This window comes from Solanum pennellii, chromosome 7, assembly GCF_001406875.1.
Source record: "Solanum pennellii chromosome 7, SPENNV200".
NCBI classification, from domain to species: Eukaryota; Viridiplantae; Streptophyta; class Magnoliopsida; order Solanales; family Solanaceae; genus Solanum; species Solanum pennellii.
The window spans coordinates 23469372-23488812 of NC_028643.1; the positions used below are offsets into that span (position 1 = coordinate 23469372).

Here is a 19441-nt window from a genome sequence, read left to right on the forward strand (position 1 = left end):
TAAAAGAACGCAGTTTCCTGTACGATTATGTTTTGCCATGACTATAAATAAAGCTCAAGGACTAACATTAAATTTTGTTGGTATATATTTACGCGAACCTGTCTTCTCTCATAGACAATTGTATGTTGCTTTATCAAGAGCTACAAGTTTCGACAATGTCAAAGCATTAATTAGACCACCTATAATTGACGAAAATGACGATCATTCAACATATAATGTTGTCTGTAATGAAATCATTGAAAAAGCCTTTTCTTCATCTTTGTGTTATAATTTGAAATAATAAATCTTATATACAACTTACATACCCAATATGTATATTTTTAATGTATTTATATTATTATTAATATTGCTTTCATTATACATATTTGTCTTTAGTTTATCCTCTTATAATGTATTTTAATTGCAGATATATTGTGCAGATATATTGCAACATGGCGGAAAGATATACCATCAATATGATCACTCCAGATACTAAAAATTGGACCTGTAAAGTCCAAGTTGTTGATAAAAGTCGACCAAGGGATAACAAAGATAAAACCACAAAATATCAAGTCTTAATTCTGCAAGATGAAGAGGTATTTATTTTTAACAAAATATATTATTGATTTTAAAGCTTGACTTTAATTGAGTTAACTAAATAATCCATCATTTCATATTTTTACTTTAACAATATAAAAAATTAATAAGATAACTTTAAATTCTACAAAACTAATCAAACTTTTAACAAATTCTTTTACAGGAGAATCAAGTTCAGGCCACCATTTTCATTACTGATATAACATATTTTGAAAAAGAATTAGCTCCTTTCAAGACTTACTTGGTATCTGTTGCACATGTGAAAGTCCCACCTCTTGGATACGAAAATCCACTTAACAAATTCATTTGGACACTCGACAAAAACACCATTGTTGAACCAATTGAAGAGGTCAAACCTTCAGAGGATCCGTTACCACCACCAACACGATTGACTCTTGCTAAATTTGACACTTTTGAGTATCAACCCAAAGAATTTGAATTTGGTATTTATAAATTTATTTAATAGAATAGTTCTCATGATCTAATTATTGTTTTTCTATTTTTGTTTAATGCAAGATGTACTTGCCCTTGTCATTAATGACAGACCTTCAATAAAGACAACAACTGGAAAGCGACTTCAAGAGTTCATTGTCATGGAGAGACTGTAAGTATATATATATAAAATGTCACTCTTGTCATTTATCTTTGTATCTTATTACTTGTTTTCAATGAAAGGTTCTTTTTGGTTAATATAGTTCGCTTTTTCCTTTTTGTTTTTCGTAGTTGATATATTTGTATTTAATAAAGTTATTACATTTTTTTCAAATTTCAGCAACTTTGTTTTTGTAATCGTCTTCTCCAAATGGGTATTCCTGATTTTTGAGATTTTACCTGTAGTTTTAGCAGTGTTCTTTGTTTTTTGCTAAGATTGTTTTTTTTCTTCATTTTAGTTTTTATTTATTATTTATTTGTGCATCTTCCCCTCTCTTTTGTTAATGAAGTAATTTCATTGAATACCTTGTTTCTTTGAGTCATTGAGCATTGATTTTCTTCCTGATTTATTCCTGCCCTTTTTGTTTTAGATAAATCACTCTCTAATATTGTCGATATAGTTTGTTAAAGAGGAATATACTCATTGCCCTGTTTGATTTGTTTCCATTGGTAGTATGATTTTCTCTTATTTCTTGAAGATCAAGATTGAATTTTGATCAACAGCAAATGATATTCAAGTTTATTGAGGTTCCTGGTTCATGTTCTCTTCACAAGGCACAATAAGTGAGATAAAGTGTCTGTTAATCTCAATTTTCAATAACTTTAAATTTCTCTGAAGTACACTTATCTTAATTTGGTTAATTTTATCACAAAAAGTTCATATATGATTAACTATCAGGATATATTGGCCATCACTTTAAATATCTGTAGTACTTTCATGGATTAAAAAGTTCATCAATTTCATTGTTCAACCAGATTGTTTCTTTGTTTGTGCATCTCTATTTTTAACTTTTGTATCACAAAAAAATGCTGCTATTTGTTGATAATAATCTAATTTGATTTTTATAATTTTTAATATAACATTGTTTTAACAATATCACACATCTTCTGTAATTTTGACTTATTGTTTAATAACGTCATGTGAAACATATGCAGGAAAAAACCAACAAAACTGACACTTTGGGAGGATTTTATTGATCATGAGGTAGTTAAAACTTTTCAACCAACTTCATGATTACCCGATCATTCTTGCTAGGAGAATTGCATCATCCCCATGTAAAAGTGCAAATAATTTTTTTTCCTTTTATGAAAAATATATGACATGATGAAACTAAAATCACATATTCAAATGCACGTAGGAACATCAAATAGATTCATTGGTTTGACGAGCAAATTCAATACAACAATTGAAATCAATCCTCCATATCTACAGGCTGCTGAGTTAAGGACGTGGTAATATACATTTTTATTTAATGCATCGAACTTCAAGAGTATTTTGACATATAAAATATATCTTTATTCTTACGATAAAAAAGTTTTAAAATACCACTTTTATTTCTTTTCTCTATTATGTTAATTCCATTTGAGAATGAGATTATATCTGTGGCTAACATTCAAGCACAACCTTCGGTAAGAAGAACAATTATATTATTTGGAAATATTTTATCTAACAGTGAATAATATTTGGTATATTCAATTTGAAGGGACAAATATTTAATGTTGAGGCTGAATTGTGTCTTCCAAGTAAGGATCAACTCTTTAATGCGAAGAAAAATCTACTGCACAAGTTCACACCGATCCACACATCTTATTCTTAGGTATATTTGCTCTTCTACAAAATTAAAATTATTAATAACTAATTAAGATTTTTTTTTTGTTCAAACAAATAAATGTCTAAACTGACCATTAATTTTAAATTTTTTCATTAATTATCAAAATAGGTGTCAATTAGCTCTTAGTAATTATATATCGAGTATAATATTAGGTGGAATCAATTAAAATTAAAATTAAAATTTATATATTTATTTAAATTTTGTGTATTAAAATATTTTTCGATTTTGTGATCTTAATTATGCTACATAAAAAAATCAAAATTCAGAAGTTATTTTCTTTTTGAGATGAAATAAAAAAAATAAGTTCATATAAAATGAAAGAAAGGAATCATATATTAAAATGAAATATATATGTGTTATTATTAAAATGAGCTTTCATATATTTTTTAAAAAAAAAATCTTTCGGTTTCCTCCTATTAATTTGTGCATATATGTGTTAAAGATTTTGATATTTTAATATAAAAATATAATGATTTGAAAACTTTAATTCTTCGTTTTAATTTCTAATTTTTACATATTTAAAAATTACATAAAAAAAGCTTAAAATCTTAATGTAACAATTCAAGATATTTTTTAAAAAACATAATTAAAAATCGTAATGAAATTTGGTTGATTCCCTTATTTTTATCGAAACAAAAGAAAATTGCATATATCATTTGAAAATGACGTAAGAACTAAAAAGTAATATGAATCACAGTAAAATGACAATTAAAAATATGTGAGAATCATATAAGAAATTCTGTTGACTTTCCTAAAATCACTTGTATCATATAAAATGAAACAGATGGAGTAACATATATTATTTGAAAATTGACATAAAAGGTACACAAATTAACAATTCATAATATTTTAAAGAAAAACGCATATAAAAAATTTAGTTTACTTTTTTAAATTTCAGTTGTATCACATAAATTCGAAGAAAAGAACTAACATACGTTGGACCCGCATTGGCGCGGGCACCTAATATCTAGTATTATATAGAAGAGCCAAGTTGAGGACGACCAAGAGCAAAATTTATCATTTCATAAATATTCTAGAATGTTTATTTTTATGTTATGGCATCAAAAAAGTGGTAATGGATTTATAATGATAATACAACCAAATATATTTTCTTAAATGACATGTGTATCCTGATGATATGACATTTATATGGACTCACATTTTCTATAGACTTTTTGTTCTTTTTATTTTGTAGTGTGAAACTTTCATCAAACCAAAAATATAGGGAGAAATAATAAATTAATGACAAAAATGAAATCTAAAAGAATCCATACATATCTTTACTTTTAAAATTCGCCCATAAAGATAATTTTATAATTGTGTTAAATTGAAGAGTTTCTGTTAATTAACTTTTTACAAACAAGAATAAACGCTAATTAAGCTTGTTTTGACATGCTTTTGAAAGAAAATTTTGAATTAATTTAAAACAAAATGTGTTTGGATAGTTAATATTTTGTTCCTAAATTTTATTTCTATCATATAGAAGCATGAAGAAGAGGACGACCACAACTTAATGTTATTGTACATTGTGCAGAAAATGTTGTACAAAATTTTAGGTTTAGTTATTTAGAATAAAAGTAAGCGTATATTTGTCTTTTTATTCTGTTCTTGTCTTCTATAATTTTCTCGATCATTCTTAACTTTTTCAATCTTTTTTAGCATTTCAATAATAATAAATATTACATTTCACTCATGTTCCAAAGGGATCAGACAACTCAAATATGCTTGATTGGCTATTCAATGGATTACTATTATGTATGTTTTTGGCTAATATGCCTTCTTTTCATTGTAGAGGTAAAAGAGAAACAAGGAGGGACTTAAATTTGGAAAACTATTCAATGGTATTGAAAAAGAGAAGAGCCAAGTTGAGGACGATCAAGGGCAAATTTGTCATTTCATAAATATTCTAGAATGTTTATTTTTATGTTATGGCATCAAAAAGTGGTAATGGATTTATAATGACAATACAATCAAATATATTTTCTTAAATGCCATGTGTATCCTACTGATGTGATTTTATAGGACTCACATTTTCTATCACGTTTTTTTCATTTTATTTTGTAGTGTGAAACTTTCATTAAACCAAAAATATAGGACGAAATAATAATAGTATAATTAATGACAAAAACAAAATCCTAAAAGAATCCATACATATCTTTACTTTTAAAATTCGTCCATAAAGATATTTTTATAATTGTATTAAAATGAAGAGTTTTTGTTAATTAACTTTTTACAAACAATAATAAACGCTAATTAAGCTTGTCTTGGCATGTTTTTGAAAGAAAATTTTGAACTAATTTAAAATAAAATGTGTTTGAATAGTTAATATTTTGTTCCTAAATTTTATTTCTATTATATAGAAGAATGAAGAAGAGGACGACCACAACTTAATGTTATTGTACATTGTGCAGGAAATGTTGTACAAAATCTTAGGTTTAGTTATTTAAAATAAAAGTAAGCGTATTTTTGTCTTATTATTATGTTCTTGTCTTCTACCATTTTCTCGATCATTCTTAATTTTTTCAATCTTTTTTAGCATTTCAATAATAATACATATTACATTTCACTCAAGTTCTTAAGGTATCAGACAACTCAAATATGCTTGATTGGCTATTCAATGGATTACTATTATGTATGTTTTTGGCTAATATGCCTTCTTTTCATTGTAGAGGTAAAAGAGAAACAAGGAGGGACTTAAATTTGGAAACCAATTCAATGGTATTGAAAAAGAGAAGAGCCAAGTTGAGGACGATCAAGGGCAAATTTGTCATTTCATAAATATTCTAGAATGTTTATTTTTATGTTATGGCATCAAAAAAGTGATAATGGATTTATAATGACAATACAATCAAATATATTTTCTTTAATGTCATGTGTATCCTATTGATGTGACATTTATTGGACTCACATTTTCTATAGATTTTTTTTCTTTTTATTTTGTAGTGTGAAACTTTCATTAAACCAAAAATATAGGGGGAAATAATAATTGTATAATTAATGACAAAAACAAAAATCTAAAAGAATCCATAAATGTCTTTACTTTTAAAAATTCGCCCATAAAGATATTTTTATAATTGTATTAAAATGAAGAGTTTCTGTTAATTAACTTTTTACAAACAATAATAAACGCTAATTAAGCTTGTTTTGACATGTTTTTAAAAGAAAATTTTAAACTAATTTAAAGTAAAATGTGTTTGAATAATAAATATTTTGTTCTTAAATTTTTTTTCTATTATATAGAAGAATGAAGAAGAGGACGACCACAACTTAATGTTATTGTACATTGTGCAGGAAATGTTGTACAAAATTTTAGGTTTAGTCATTTAAAATAAATTAAGTGTATTTTTGTCTTATTATTATGTTCGTCTTCTACCATTTTCTCGAACATTCTTAATTTTTTCAATCTTTTTTAGCATTTCAATAATAATAAATATTACATTTCACTCAAGTTCCAAAGGGATCAGACAACTCAAATATGCTTGATTAGCTATTCAATGGATTACTGTTACGTATGTTTTTGGCTAATATGTCTTCTTTTCGTTGTAGAGGTAAAAGAGAAACAAGGAGGGACTTAACTTTGGAAACCAATTCAATGATATTGAAAAAGAGATGCTGCAAAAATTTATGTCTCAGTGGTTTAATTGTACTAGTTAGCATTATCAAAAATCTTTTAAAAAGGTACTTCTTACTGTCAAAAGCTTCATAAGCTGGTATTTCTTCTTGCTCCTGCCTTCTTGAGTAGATCTATTTAGTTTACATAGTTGTATCGTTTGAATTTTGAAGATTCTCATTGTTGTATTTTAATATTCATGGCTTCATCTAGCTTGAGAAGAAGCCTTCAGTGTTCTGTTGGATTTCTCTACATGGTCTGTTGCCATGAATAATCCCACAGAGCGGAAGGTTATAAATATATTTTCTACTCGACCTTTTTCTAAAAATATAATAAAAAATTTTATGTTCATAGGAAACTCAGTAATTAATAATAGTGTCTTAAACATTTTATGATTACGGCTCTGTATATTGGATCAAAACTTGGAAAGCGAAGAGAGGAAGGAATCCTGTTTGAAGTCCAATGTACTGTTCTTTTCCTGGACTGTTGTTTTGTTCGCGGACAAAATTATCTTGGGGTTATACTTCTAGGACTAATTTATTCCTGCTCCCAGATAAGATAAATAACACTAACTTTGATAAATTTGTCCTGAAACTTTTGATACATTTTAGATACTCCAATCTAGATTTTTCAAATGATATTAGAAAAGATCCATCAAATGAGCAATTGATGCAACAAAGATTTTTTATAATACACCCAAAATAACTGAATAGTTTTTCTTTGATGCTCTACAACTTGAAGCTAATTATTTTACTTCTCTGTATTTGATTTTATTATTTTAATTAGTTGAGTTGATAATGAGGGTTAATGTATGGATTCATGTGCTCCATACTTAACTATTTGAATTTGATCCACAACCAACACGACATCATCTCAATGATATCATTAGCAAGTATAGCAACTAATTGCATTAAACTTAATAGTGACAAATTATCTCGTAAGGATCATTAGAATAGGATCGAGATATTGCCAGTGTATTTTGTTTTACATGATTTTGAAGTCACCAATAGATATACCGTGCAGGCCACAAGAGATGCCCTTTGATGTGAAGACTCATACTTCAACAAATATGACACAATTTTTTGTTTTACGAGTTAGTGGTAACGTTAGCTTACATTCTAACCTTCTTATACCTCACTGATTGGATTTCACTGAATATGTTGGTAGCCTCCTATCTTTCGAAAAGTTTGGAGGAGCTGAATGAATTTTCATGTGCGTGTTGTAGACATATTTTTTTGCCATTGTGTTATTCAAGAGGTGAAATTGTTGGTGTGAGCCCAAATGCATGTGTCCAATCAAATACATGTATTGACACTATATGTACAAGTGATTTGAGTGTCTATTGCCTATTTTATATTCAACCAATTTATATATTTTGTTATAAGAATAATGGTGTACATATTGATTCAATTTTAAAGTAGTACATTTCTTGGAATTTCATATCTATAAGAAGCATTGTGTTCATAAAAATTTAATTTGATTACTTTAGAAATAATATACAAGTCAAGAAATCAACAAAACTCTATGCTAGAATACGAATATTGCTTCTACAAAATAATAATTCTCTCTGATTACATATTTCATTTGACAACGTTTCCTCAAGTGGTTCATCGGTAGAAAATTACATTATTTATACATTATAAAGATATTTTTTTATGTATATATAGTAGATGTTGAACCCCCTTTAATCTATTCATGAGTTTTTACTTGTATTATTTTGAAATTTTGTCTCCACCACTGACATTAAAACTATTATTACTTGGAAGAAAGCACGAGGGTGATGTCTCAGTACGTGTGTATTCATAACAAGGTCGGCATGATGTTTGCTATTTGTGTTCATTCTTATTACTTATATATGAAATTTATACATGTTATTATGTTCTACAATTGTGAGAATTAGAAGTTCAAAACTAATAAAGACATGTAGGTGATTCTGTACTTAATAGTCAAGTAAGTTCCTGTTTTTTTCTTACTAGGATTCAAATAAGTTAGTGAAATCTGCTTCTCCTCTACTTGTGCAATGGAACGTATCTCTGCTCCTCTCTTCAATGGGACTTAAACTATAATTTTTGTTGATATTTGTGCGCTCATGGCTTAGTTAATCAAAATGCTTTATATAATTTTTGTAGTAATAATGCTATAAGCTTACTGATAACAAATAATATTATAAAACTCTTTGTATCTTTATCAAATTATTGTTGTTTCATTTCATATCCCAAAATTCTATCAGTTACTTGAAAAAATCCCGGTATTAGATAATTGAACTACCTAATTTGCTTTTTACATTTTTTTCACAAGATAAAATCTTCATATTTAATTAGTGAACAAGTAATTTTTTCCCTTGCAAAATAATCATTGAATCTGACAATATGCTAAATTACAAATTTGTGGACAACATAATCATTGTTGAACAAGTTATTTGAGAACTAGGACTATTTTGGCTCTTTCCGAAAAATTCAAAGAGGTATTTTAAAATATTTGATAACTAGGAGTACTTAGTTGATACATATATCTATATTATAATTAATATACTTGAATAGTAATTGGGTCAAATTCATATATTTTTTAATAACCCTTACCATTTGACTATATAATTAAAATAGATTAGTTAGGTTATTTTAGAAGAAGAGAAAAAAAATAAAAGTTAGAAATTTACCTGGAGGCGAGAGGGACCAAACGGCCGCGACGAACATTGAATTCCAGGTAAACTTATCCAAATTAATTAATGTTTATATATAATTGTATGGTGCACTTGTAGTAATATAACAAAATAAGATTGTTAGAGATGATTAAATTGTAGGATAGTTACTAATGCATATTTTATTAAATTCAAAGTGACATAGGGTTGATTGGGATAATGATGATCAATGATTACTTAATCATTGGAACATTGAATTTCTCATGCATTTATATGCATAATTCTTAAAAAAAATAAGATACTTGGCAGTATCCATTTGAAGAAAAGGAAAAAACGTGTTCTCGGCATTAATGTATTTCTTGATTTTCTTAATTAATTCTTAATTGTATTTATTTTATTAAATTATGATACTAGTTTTTGATATATTGAGATAGATAATTAATTATTAGGTGTATATTATGTGATTTAACATTGAATTTTAGGGTATTTGGAGAGGTTAAAGCTAAGTTCTTGGCTTGGAATTTAGCAAGTACGATAATTGTGGCATACAAATTATATCAAGATTTGGATCTTGATTAGAAGTATGTGTGAATTTTTTTGGGTCTATGATAGGCACATAATAATATGAATGTCTACAAACTCGCTTACTTATAAATATTGCATCATTGGTAGATCGTGAACATTACGAAACTTTGCAAAAAGAGAAGGAACTATCTTGAGGATTCGTGACACGAATTCGGCACTTGAGGTATGTTAAGACATTTTAGACTTGTTGAAGGACGTTTTCCTAATTAAAGAAAAAAAAATGAAATAGACAATGGGTAAGGGCGAAACATGGGGGATCTCGTATCAATGGTGTGACGGGCATTGGTACGAGTACCGGTGTTATAAAAGGGAAAGTTACTACTATAGAATGTGGATTGAAAATTGAAAATGCCAAAGCATATGGGCATTAGCTGATGTATCATTGACTTGAAATCCTTGTGTGATTGCGTTTTCTTTGTTACACCCGTATAGTTGTGATTATTGAGGTGGTTATGTATTATGTTCATATTGATTGATTGAGATGCATCATCATCCCCTATATTGAGATAATATTGTGCACATGCATAGACATGAGACTGAGTATAAGTTGGGCACGTGGAGATCGTCCGTGCTAGGGATGGTGAGATGTTAAGATTGTAATTTGGTCACGTGGAGACCGTCCGTGCTAAAATTGTTTGATATTATGATAGTGCGTTGAGATCGTCCGCACAGACACGTGGAGATCGTCCGTGTCGGTATATGGACCTCGCGAGTCCACCATGGGTCATGAGCTCTCGATGTATTTCTGAGGAGTATCATGTATATACGGTTGAGTGAGTACTGGGTATTCTGAAACGATACATTACATGGTATCATATTGCATTGCATTTCATCACATCATTTATTTTTGAAGATTATGTGTTTTTTTTGGTGTTTGGAAAGTACTTGATGTTTCATTACCTTTATTGATGAACTTAAATAGTGAGTGTAATATATATATACTTATATAATTTAAGAATTTACTTTTTTATATAAACTCCCGTCACTACTTCTTCGTTGTCGGTCAATGAGACATACTGAGTACACGTGGTTTCGTACTCATACTACACTTGTTGCACTCTTTGTGGTGCATATTCGATTTCGAGTAGGAGCACATCTCGAGGAGCAGTTTGAGTCCGAGTTTGGAGTGTCTTGGAGTTGTGGTGAGCTGCTTGGCTGTTCCGTGGCCCACACCTCCCTCTATCTTTAACGTATTCTGTTATTCAGTATTCAGAGAGGATAACCCTTATGTTAGATTTGTCATTTTAGTTTTCGACTTGCATCGTATTCTATAAGCTCTTGTACTTATGACACCAATTCTTGGGTAGTATTTTTTTTCAGTTTTCCGCATTCGTACTTATAAGGAACTCAATATTGAAGATTTGGCTTATTGCTTTTTTTTTTCACTCATTAGTTAGTTAAGTTTGTTAAAATATGTTGGTTGGCATACCTATTAGTTGGGAATATAGGTGCCATCACGACTCGTGGTTTTTGGGTCGTGACAAATTTGGTATCAGAGCCCTAGGTTCATCGGTCTCAAGAGTACAAGAGCAATGTCTAGTAGAGTCTTGCGGATCGGTATGAAGACGTCCATACCTATCTTCGAGAGGCTATAGGACATTTAGGAAATATTCTGTTCTTTTATTCATTATCGTGCACACTTAACCTTGTAGAAATTCTAATCTTGATATCTCATTCTCTCTCAGATGGCGAGGAATCGTACATCGGCAAGTGGTGGTCAGGATCCTATTCCTGCGCCTGCTTCTGGGTACACTATCCGAGGTAGAGGTAGGGGACGAGCTCGAGGTCGGGGTAGGGGCCGATTGCAGCACCTGTGGATGGTCAAGTACCAATAGCTACCCAGGGTCATGATAGGACCGTACCTCCTGATGCAGTGGTTACTCATGGGGATGTGCAAGATCGTGTCGAGGGGGATGGGCCAGCTCAGGCTCCACCCAGTACTATTGTCCCCCCCAGTGCTTCAAGATACCTTGGCTCGTATGTTAGGAATCCTAGAGGGGATGTCCCAGGCAGGAGCTTTGCCTGTCACTTCTGATGGCTCACAGACCCGTTTTGGAGGTCAAACTCCAGACCCGATAGTTGCTCCAGATTCTCAGACTCCCAGGACTCAGCCAGCTGCCGCTGTAGCTCCTCGTTTGGATAGTATGGAGTTTCCAGATATGACATCACATTTGGTGAACAGGCCTTCTATGACTATTGATGAGCAAAAGATGTTTGGGAGGTTCAGACTAATGAATCCTCCTACTTATACTGGTGACTTAGCTGAGGATGCATATGAATTTATAGTTAGTTGTCATGCGAGGTTGCATAATCTTGGATTAGTGGAGTCTCATGGAGTTTACTACACAGCGTTTCAGATGACTGGCTCTGCTAAGTAGTGGTGGAGGGATTATATTAGTAGTAGGCCAGCTGGATCCCATCCACTATCCTGGACTCAGTTTACTCAGGTATTTCTATCCAAATTTGTTCCACGCAGTGAAAGGGAGCGCAAGAGGGCCGAGTTTGAGGGTCTGCAGCAAAATGGTATGTCAGTTGAAGAGTATGAGGGTAAATTTCATGCCTTGGCTAGGCATGCTTCGATGATACTTCCCACAGAGGTTGAGAGAGTGAGAAGGTTTGTTAAGGGGCTGATTATTCCGATCCTTCTAGGAGTTTCTCAAGTTGCTGCTTCTGGTGTTCCATTCCAGAAAGTGGTAGATGCTGCTAAGGAGTTGGAGATGATTCGACGTGAGGGATTTGAGAAGCGAGAGGGAAAGAGGACTCGTTATTCAGGTGATTATGGTGGTGCTCCGCCTAGGAGTCGGGGTTACTTGGGCAGAGGTTATCACCCTCAGTCCAGCAGACCCATTCATGCTGCTATACCAGCGTCTGACGCTGGTTACGCTTGGCATAACTCTTCGAGCTCGGTGCATACTTCGCAGGGTTCACCTTCTAGACCTGTAGTTCGTGTAGGGCATTCTTGTCATTCAGGTTCCTCTCATCAGCCTGCGTCTCGTAGGGGCTGTTTTGAGTGTGGTGATATGGGACACTTTGTGAGAGACTGCCCTAGGACCAGACGTGGTGGCTTACATCAGGGTTCTCAGGCTTCGACTTCCAGGGCTGCACAACCTCCAGCTAGGGGTGGTGCACGGAATGGTAGAGGTGGTTCTCATTCAGGTAGAGGTGGTTCTCCTTCTGGTCGAGGTGGTGGTCGTGGAGGTTCACAATCTGATGGAGGTCGTTCTCACTGTTATGCTTTTCGAGGTAGGCCAGAGGCTGAAGCCTCAGATGCTGTTATCACAGGTATTATTCCGGTTTGTCATCGACCAGCTACTGTATTATTTGATCCAGGCTCTAATTATTCTTATGTGTCCACATATTTTGCTCCTAGTCTAGATATATAGTGTGAGTCTCTTGATTTACCGATACGTGTTTCTACTCCTATGCGGGATTTTGTAGTTGTAGATTGGGTGTATCGATTATGTACTATTACTTTGATGGGGTATGACACTCATGCAGATTTAAAGGTCTAAGATATGATAGATTTTGATGTGATTCTTGGTATGGATTGGTTATCTTCTTACCACGCAATTTTAAATTGTCATGCCAAGACCATCACTTTAGCTATGCCTGGAATTCCTATAGTAGAATGGAGAGGTTCTCTTAGTCACCCTTCTAAGGGTGTGATATCATTCCTTAAGGCTCGTCAGTTGGTACAGAGAGGATGTTTGGCGTACTTGGCCCACATTCGAGATACTAGTATTGAGACTCCTATGCTTGAGTCTATTCCAGTAGTGAGTGAATTTTCAGAAGTATTTCCGACCGATTTGCCAGGTCTTCCACCAGATCGAGATATTGATTTTTGTATTGATGTGGAGCCAGGCACTCGGCCTATTTCCATTCCTCCTTATCGTATGGCACGGCTGAATTGAAAGAGTTGAAAGAGCAGTTGCAGGATTTGTTGAGCAAAGATTTTATCAGACCGAGTGTATCTCCTTGGGGTGCTCCAGTGTTATTTGTGAAGAAGAAAGATCGATCTATGCGTCTGTGTATTAACTATCGACAGTTGAACAAGGTGACCATCAGAAATAAGTACCCGATACCTCGTATTGATGACTTATTTGATCAGTTGCATGGGGTTCCTATATCTATTATTTCAGATCGTGGCACCCAATTTACATCTCATTTCTGGCGGTCTATGCAGAAAGAGTTGGGCACTCGGGTGGATCTTAGTACAGCCTTTCACCATCAGACTGATGGTCAGTCTGAGCGGACTATTCAGGTTCTTGAGGACATGTTGCGGGCGTGTGTGATTTACTTTGGTGGTCACTGGGATCAGTTCTTGCCATTAGCGGAGTTATCTTAAAATAACAGTTATCATTCGAGCATTGAGATGGAACCATTTGAGGCTTTGTATGGTAGGAGATGTCGATCTCCAATTGGTTGGTTTGGCGCATTTGAGGTTAGACCGTGGGGTACAAATTTGTTGAGGGAGTCCTTGGACAAGGTCAAGTTGATCCAAGATAGAGTTCTCATGGCTCAGAGCAGGCAAAAGAGTTACGCAGATAGGAAGGTTCGTGATTTGGAGTTTATGGTTGGAGAGAGGGTTCTACTTAAGGTTTCACCCATGAAGGGTGTGATGAGATTTGGAAAGAAGGGCAAGTTGAGTCCAAGGTACACTGGTCCTTTCGAGGTTGTGGAGCGTATTGGTGAGGTGGCATATCAGTTGGCTTTGCCACCTGGGTTGTCAGGTGTCCATCCTGTATTTCATATATCAATGCTTAAGAAGTATCATCAGGGTAGTGATCATGTGATTCAATGGGATTCAGTGTTACTTGATCAGAATTTGACATTTGAGGAAGAGTCGATCACCATTTTGGATAGGCAAATTCGGAAGCTAAGGTCCAAGGAGATTGCTTCAGTAAAGGTTCAGTGGAAGCATCGTCCAGTGGAGGAGGCTACATGGGAGACAGAGTCAGACATGAGGAGTAAATATCCTTATCTTTTTAAGCGTTCAGGTTAGCTCTTTTCTTTTCCCGTTCGAGGACGAACTTTTGTTTAAGTGGTAGGTGATGTAACGACCCGCTAGGTCGTTTTGAGAACTAGGACTATTTTGGCTCTTTCCAAAAAATTCAAAGAGGTATTTTAAACTATTTGATAACTAGGAGTACTTAGTTGATACATATATCTATATTATAATTAATATAATTGAATAGTAATTGGGTCAAATTCATATTTTTTTAATAACCCTTATCATTTGACTATATTATTAAAACAGATTAGTTAGGTTTTTTAGAAGAAGAGAAAAAAAAATAAAAGTTAGAAATTTACCTGGAGGCGAGAGGGACCAAACGGCCGCGACGAACATTGAATTCCAGGTAAACTTATCCAAATTAATTAATGTTTATATATAATTGTATGGTGCACTTGTAGTAATATAACAAAATAAGATTGTTAGAGATGATTTAATTGTAGGATAGTTACTAATGCATATTTTATTAAATTCAAAGTGACATAGGGTTGATTGGGATAATGATGACCAATGATTACTTAATCATTGGAACATTGAATTTCTCATGCATTTATATGCATAATTCTTTTTAAAAAAAAAAGATACTTGGCAGTATCCATTTGAAGAAAAGGAAAAAAACGTGTTCTCGACATTACTGTATTTCTTGATTTTCTTAATTAATTCTTAATTGTATTTGTTTTATTAAATTATGATACTAGTTTTTGATATATTGAGATAGATAATTAATTATTAGGTGTATATTATATGATTTAACATTGAATTTTAGGGTATTTGGAGAGGTTAAAGATAAGTTCTTGGCTTGAAATTTAGCAAGTACGATAATTTTGGCATACAAATTATATCAAGATTTGGAGCTTGACCAGAAGTATGAGTGAATTTTTTTGGGTCTATGATAGGCACATAATAATATGAATGTCTACAAACTCGCTTACTTATGAATATTGCATCATTGGTAGATCGTGAACATTACGAAATTTTGCAAAAAGGGAAGGAACTATCTTGAAGATTCGTGGCACGAATTCGGCACTTGTGGTATCTTAAGACTTTTTAGACTTGTTGAAGGACGTTTTCCTAGTTAAAGAAAAAAAAATGAAATAGACAATAGGTAAGGGCGAAAGATGGGGGATCTCGTATCAATGGTGTGACGGGCATTGGTACGAGTACCAGTGTTATAAAAGGGAAAGTACTACTATAGAATGTGGATTGAAAATTGAAAATGCCAAAGCATATGGGCATTAGCTGATGTATTATTGACTTGAAATCCTTGTGTGATTCTGTTTTCTTTGTTACACCCGTATAGTTGTGATTATTGAGGTGATTATGTATTATGTTCATATTGATTGATTGAGATGCATCATCATCCCCTATATTGAGATAATATTGTGCACATGCATAGACATGAGACTGAGTATAAGTTGGGCATGTGGAGATCGTCCGTGCTGGGGATGGTGAGATGTTAAGATTGTAATTTGGGCACGTGGAGACCGTCCGTGCGAAAATTGTTTGATATTATGATAGTGCGTTGAGATCATCCGCACAGACACGTGGAGATCGTCCATGTCGGTATATGGACCTCGCGAGTCCCCCATGGGTCATGAGCTCTCGATGTATTTCCGAGGAGTATCATGTATATACGGTTGAGTGAGTACTGGGTATTCTGAAACGATTCATTACATGGTATCATATTGCATTGCATTTCATCACATCATTTATTTTTGATGATTATGTGTTTTGTTTGGTATTTAGAAAGTACTTGATGTTTGATTACCTTTATTGATGAACTTAAATAGTGAGTGTAATATATACATACTTATATAATTTAAGATTTTTTTTTATATAAACTCCCGTCACTACTTCTTCGTTGTCGGTCAATGAGACATACTGAGTACACGTGGTTTCGTACTCATACTACACTTGTTGCACCTTTTGTGGTGCAGATTCGATTCCGAGTAGGAGCACATCTCGAGGAGCAGTTTGAGTCCGAGTTTGGAGTGTCTTGGAGTTGTGGTGAGCTGCTTGGCTGTTCCGTGGCCCACACCTCCCTCTATCTTTTACGTATTCTGTTATTCAGTATTCAGACAGGATATCCCTTATGTTAGATTTGTCATTTTAGTTTCAGACTTGCATCGTATTCTATAAGCTCTTGTACTTATGACACCAATTCTTGGGTAATATTTTTTTCAGTTTTCCCATTCGTACTTATAAGGAACTCAATATTGAAGATTTGGCTTATTATTTTTTTCACTCATTAGTTAGTTAAGTTTGTTAAAATATGTTGGTTGGCTTACCTATTGGTTGGGAATATAGGTGCCATCACGACTCGTGTATTTTGGGTCGTGACAGAGACATAGGCAAAATCACTTGTTCAACAATGCTTCTGTTGTATCCGCTGAAGCGAACATCATTATAGGTATATTGAGAGCTTAATATTGGGGCTCAAGTGTTTGATCATCTGTTTAGATTTTTTCGAGTATGTGAACACTGCATTGACCGTAAGAAACAATAAATTTTGTTAGTTGCCTGGGCCTGAACACATGCGAATTATCCTAGATATTGTTTGATGCTATAATCATAACAATTATATTCATTTCTTATTTCTCGCAGCGGGGACAATGATGTGTGTACCATTCGCTGGTTCTGAAAAGTAGGCAACATCAATTGGATATACAAGATAGATTTTTCGTTTTCTTGTGACAAACAAGAGACTTTATTAAAGAAAATAATAAGACAAGGGAATAAGATTTAATTAATTTTTAACCATGTACATCTCATGTTCAACATGTCTTTTGATCTGAGGAACAAACATTGGTTGAGCATACAAACAATAAAGGGCTATTGGCATTCCTCCCTACCTAGGAGGCAATTTTGTAGTATATTTGTAAATATAACTTTGCATTCTTTGTAATTTGGTATAAAAATAATTTATCTCAACTATCTCATAATAATAAAAATTTTCTCAAGTAAAATGTATTAAAAGAATTCCTTAATCAATTTGTTGGGCCCGTGCATAGCACGGACTGCACTAATCTAGTATATATAGGGCCCGTTTGGATGGGCTTAATAAAAGCAGCTTTAAAAAAGTACTTTTGAAAGTGCTGAAACTTATTTTTAAAATAAGCAGTTATGCGTTTGGATAAAAGTGCTGAAGTTGCTATGCCGAACGTGAAAAGGGAAAATTGGAAGAAAGAGATGTTAGGGTTATGTGGGTAATTTGGAGATTGTATAAAAATATTAAGGGCAAAAAGATAAAAATGTGGTCAACTTAAAACAGCTTATAAGCTAAAAAAAAAAGCATCCCTATCCCAGCTTTTAACTTTTGGCTTAAAATAAGTTTTTTTTAACTTAAAATAAGTTATTTTGAGTATTGCCAAACAGCTAAATAAGTCAAAAACCAGCTTTTAAGTCAGTTTGACCAGCTTTTAAGCTGAACCAAACAGGCTCATAGAAGAGTGAAGTCTAGGACTACTAAGGGCACTTTTGTCATTTTAGTAAAACTATCAGGTTAAAATAGTTGTACTTTCTGCTTTTAAAGGATTGAATATTCTAAATACACAACTAAATGATAGCTACATGTACTTCTTGTCAGAAAAAGCACTATAAATATCATATGTAATCATATTATCTAAAAATGGTGGAACCCATTTTTTGTATCAATTTATATTACCGTAACAGTTTAACACCTTTACTTTTTGCACGAAAATAAATGTTAAAAAGAAACAAAAATGATTTTAAAACGTATTAAATATTTAAATAAAAATAAAAATGATTTAATGAGGTAGAATGAAAACAAAAATTAATAAATAAAATGGATAGATAAATTAAATGAACTAAAGTAAATTGAGAGAGTCACAAATAATTTTAAATTTTCAAATCAAATATTAAATATTTCCGTACACTAATAATAGGAACATTTTTTTATAATAGATTAATTTAAGGTTTAAAATTATGCATATTAATATTTAATTAATTATAGTAGATTGTTTATTTTATTTACTTAATATTAGTATTCTTTTGACTGAAATAAGAAGTTAAGAATCGAAACATATGAAAATCAATACAACAATTATAAAAGTTTAAAGAGATTAATATTTAGAAAGCAATGAAAAAAATAGCAAATGTGTAATAGTAATTTTAAAATTATAAATAAACTTTGGAATAAGATAAACATATATGGGTAAAGGAATCAATATGAAATGTAATGACCAATGTATGAAAATATCATGTTAATTTAACGTTTAATTCTAAATATATTTTTTTATAAGTTATTGTACATGACAAAAGAGAACGAAAAACACATTGTAAGATAAATTATATATACATATATAGAACTTCATGTGATAATGAACATGCATGTTAGTTCTAATTTTAATTTGTTTGTTTTATTTTGATTTGACAAGAAGTTAGAGAAATTTTTTTTTTTATTTTGTAGTTTTAAATTAAAATAGGGATAATGCACAAGTACCCCCTTAACCTATGCCCGAAATCTCAGAGACACACTTATACTATACTAAGGTCCTATCTTGTGGGCCTGTCACGACCCAAAACCGAGCCGCGACTGGCACCCACACTTACCCTCCTATGTGAGCGAACCAACCAATCTAAACCCTAACATTTCAATTTAATATCAACAGAAAGTAATGCGGAAGACTTAAACTCATTAATAAAAACCAATTCAATAACTTCTAAAATTCAACATCTATTATTCCCCAAAATCTGGAAGTCATCACCACAAGAACATCTATGATCAAATTACTAAA

General features: G+C 32.3%; 2 protein-coding genes across 2 annotated transcripts; both read left to right on the forward strand.

Annotated features, from left to right (window-relative positions):
• Positions 1 to 423: 423 nt before the first annotated feature.
• On the forward strand, positions 424 to 11508 carry LOC114077989. The gene is made up of 5 exons (XM_027918487.1): positions 424 to 575; positions 740 to 1019; positions 1093 to 1180; positions 2164 to 2212; positions 11359 to 11508. The coding sequence occupies exons 1-5, from the start codon at positions 432 to 434 to the stop codon at positions 11506 to 11508; spliced, it is 711 nt and encodes a 236-aa protein (XP_027774288.1). The 5' UTR covers positions 424 to 431.
• Positions 11509 to 11556: 48 nt separating this feature from the next.
• LOC107024922 lies at positions 11557 to 13056 on the forward strand. The gene is made up of 2 exons (XM_015225841.1): positions 11557 to 12047; positions 12150 to 13056. The coding sequence occupies exons 1-2, from the start codon at positions 11557 to 11559 to the stop codon at positions 13054 to 13056; spliced, it is 1398 nt and encodes a 465-aa protein (XP_015081327.1).
• The last annotated feature ends 6385 nt before the right edge of the window (positions 13057 to 19441 follow it).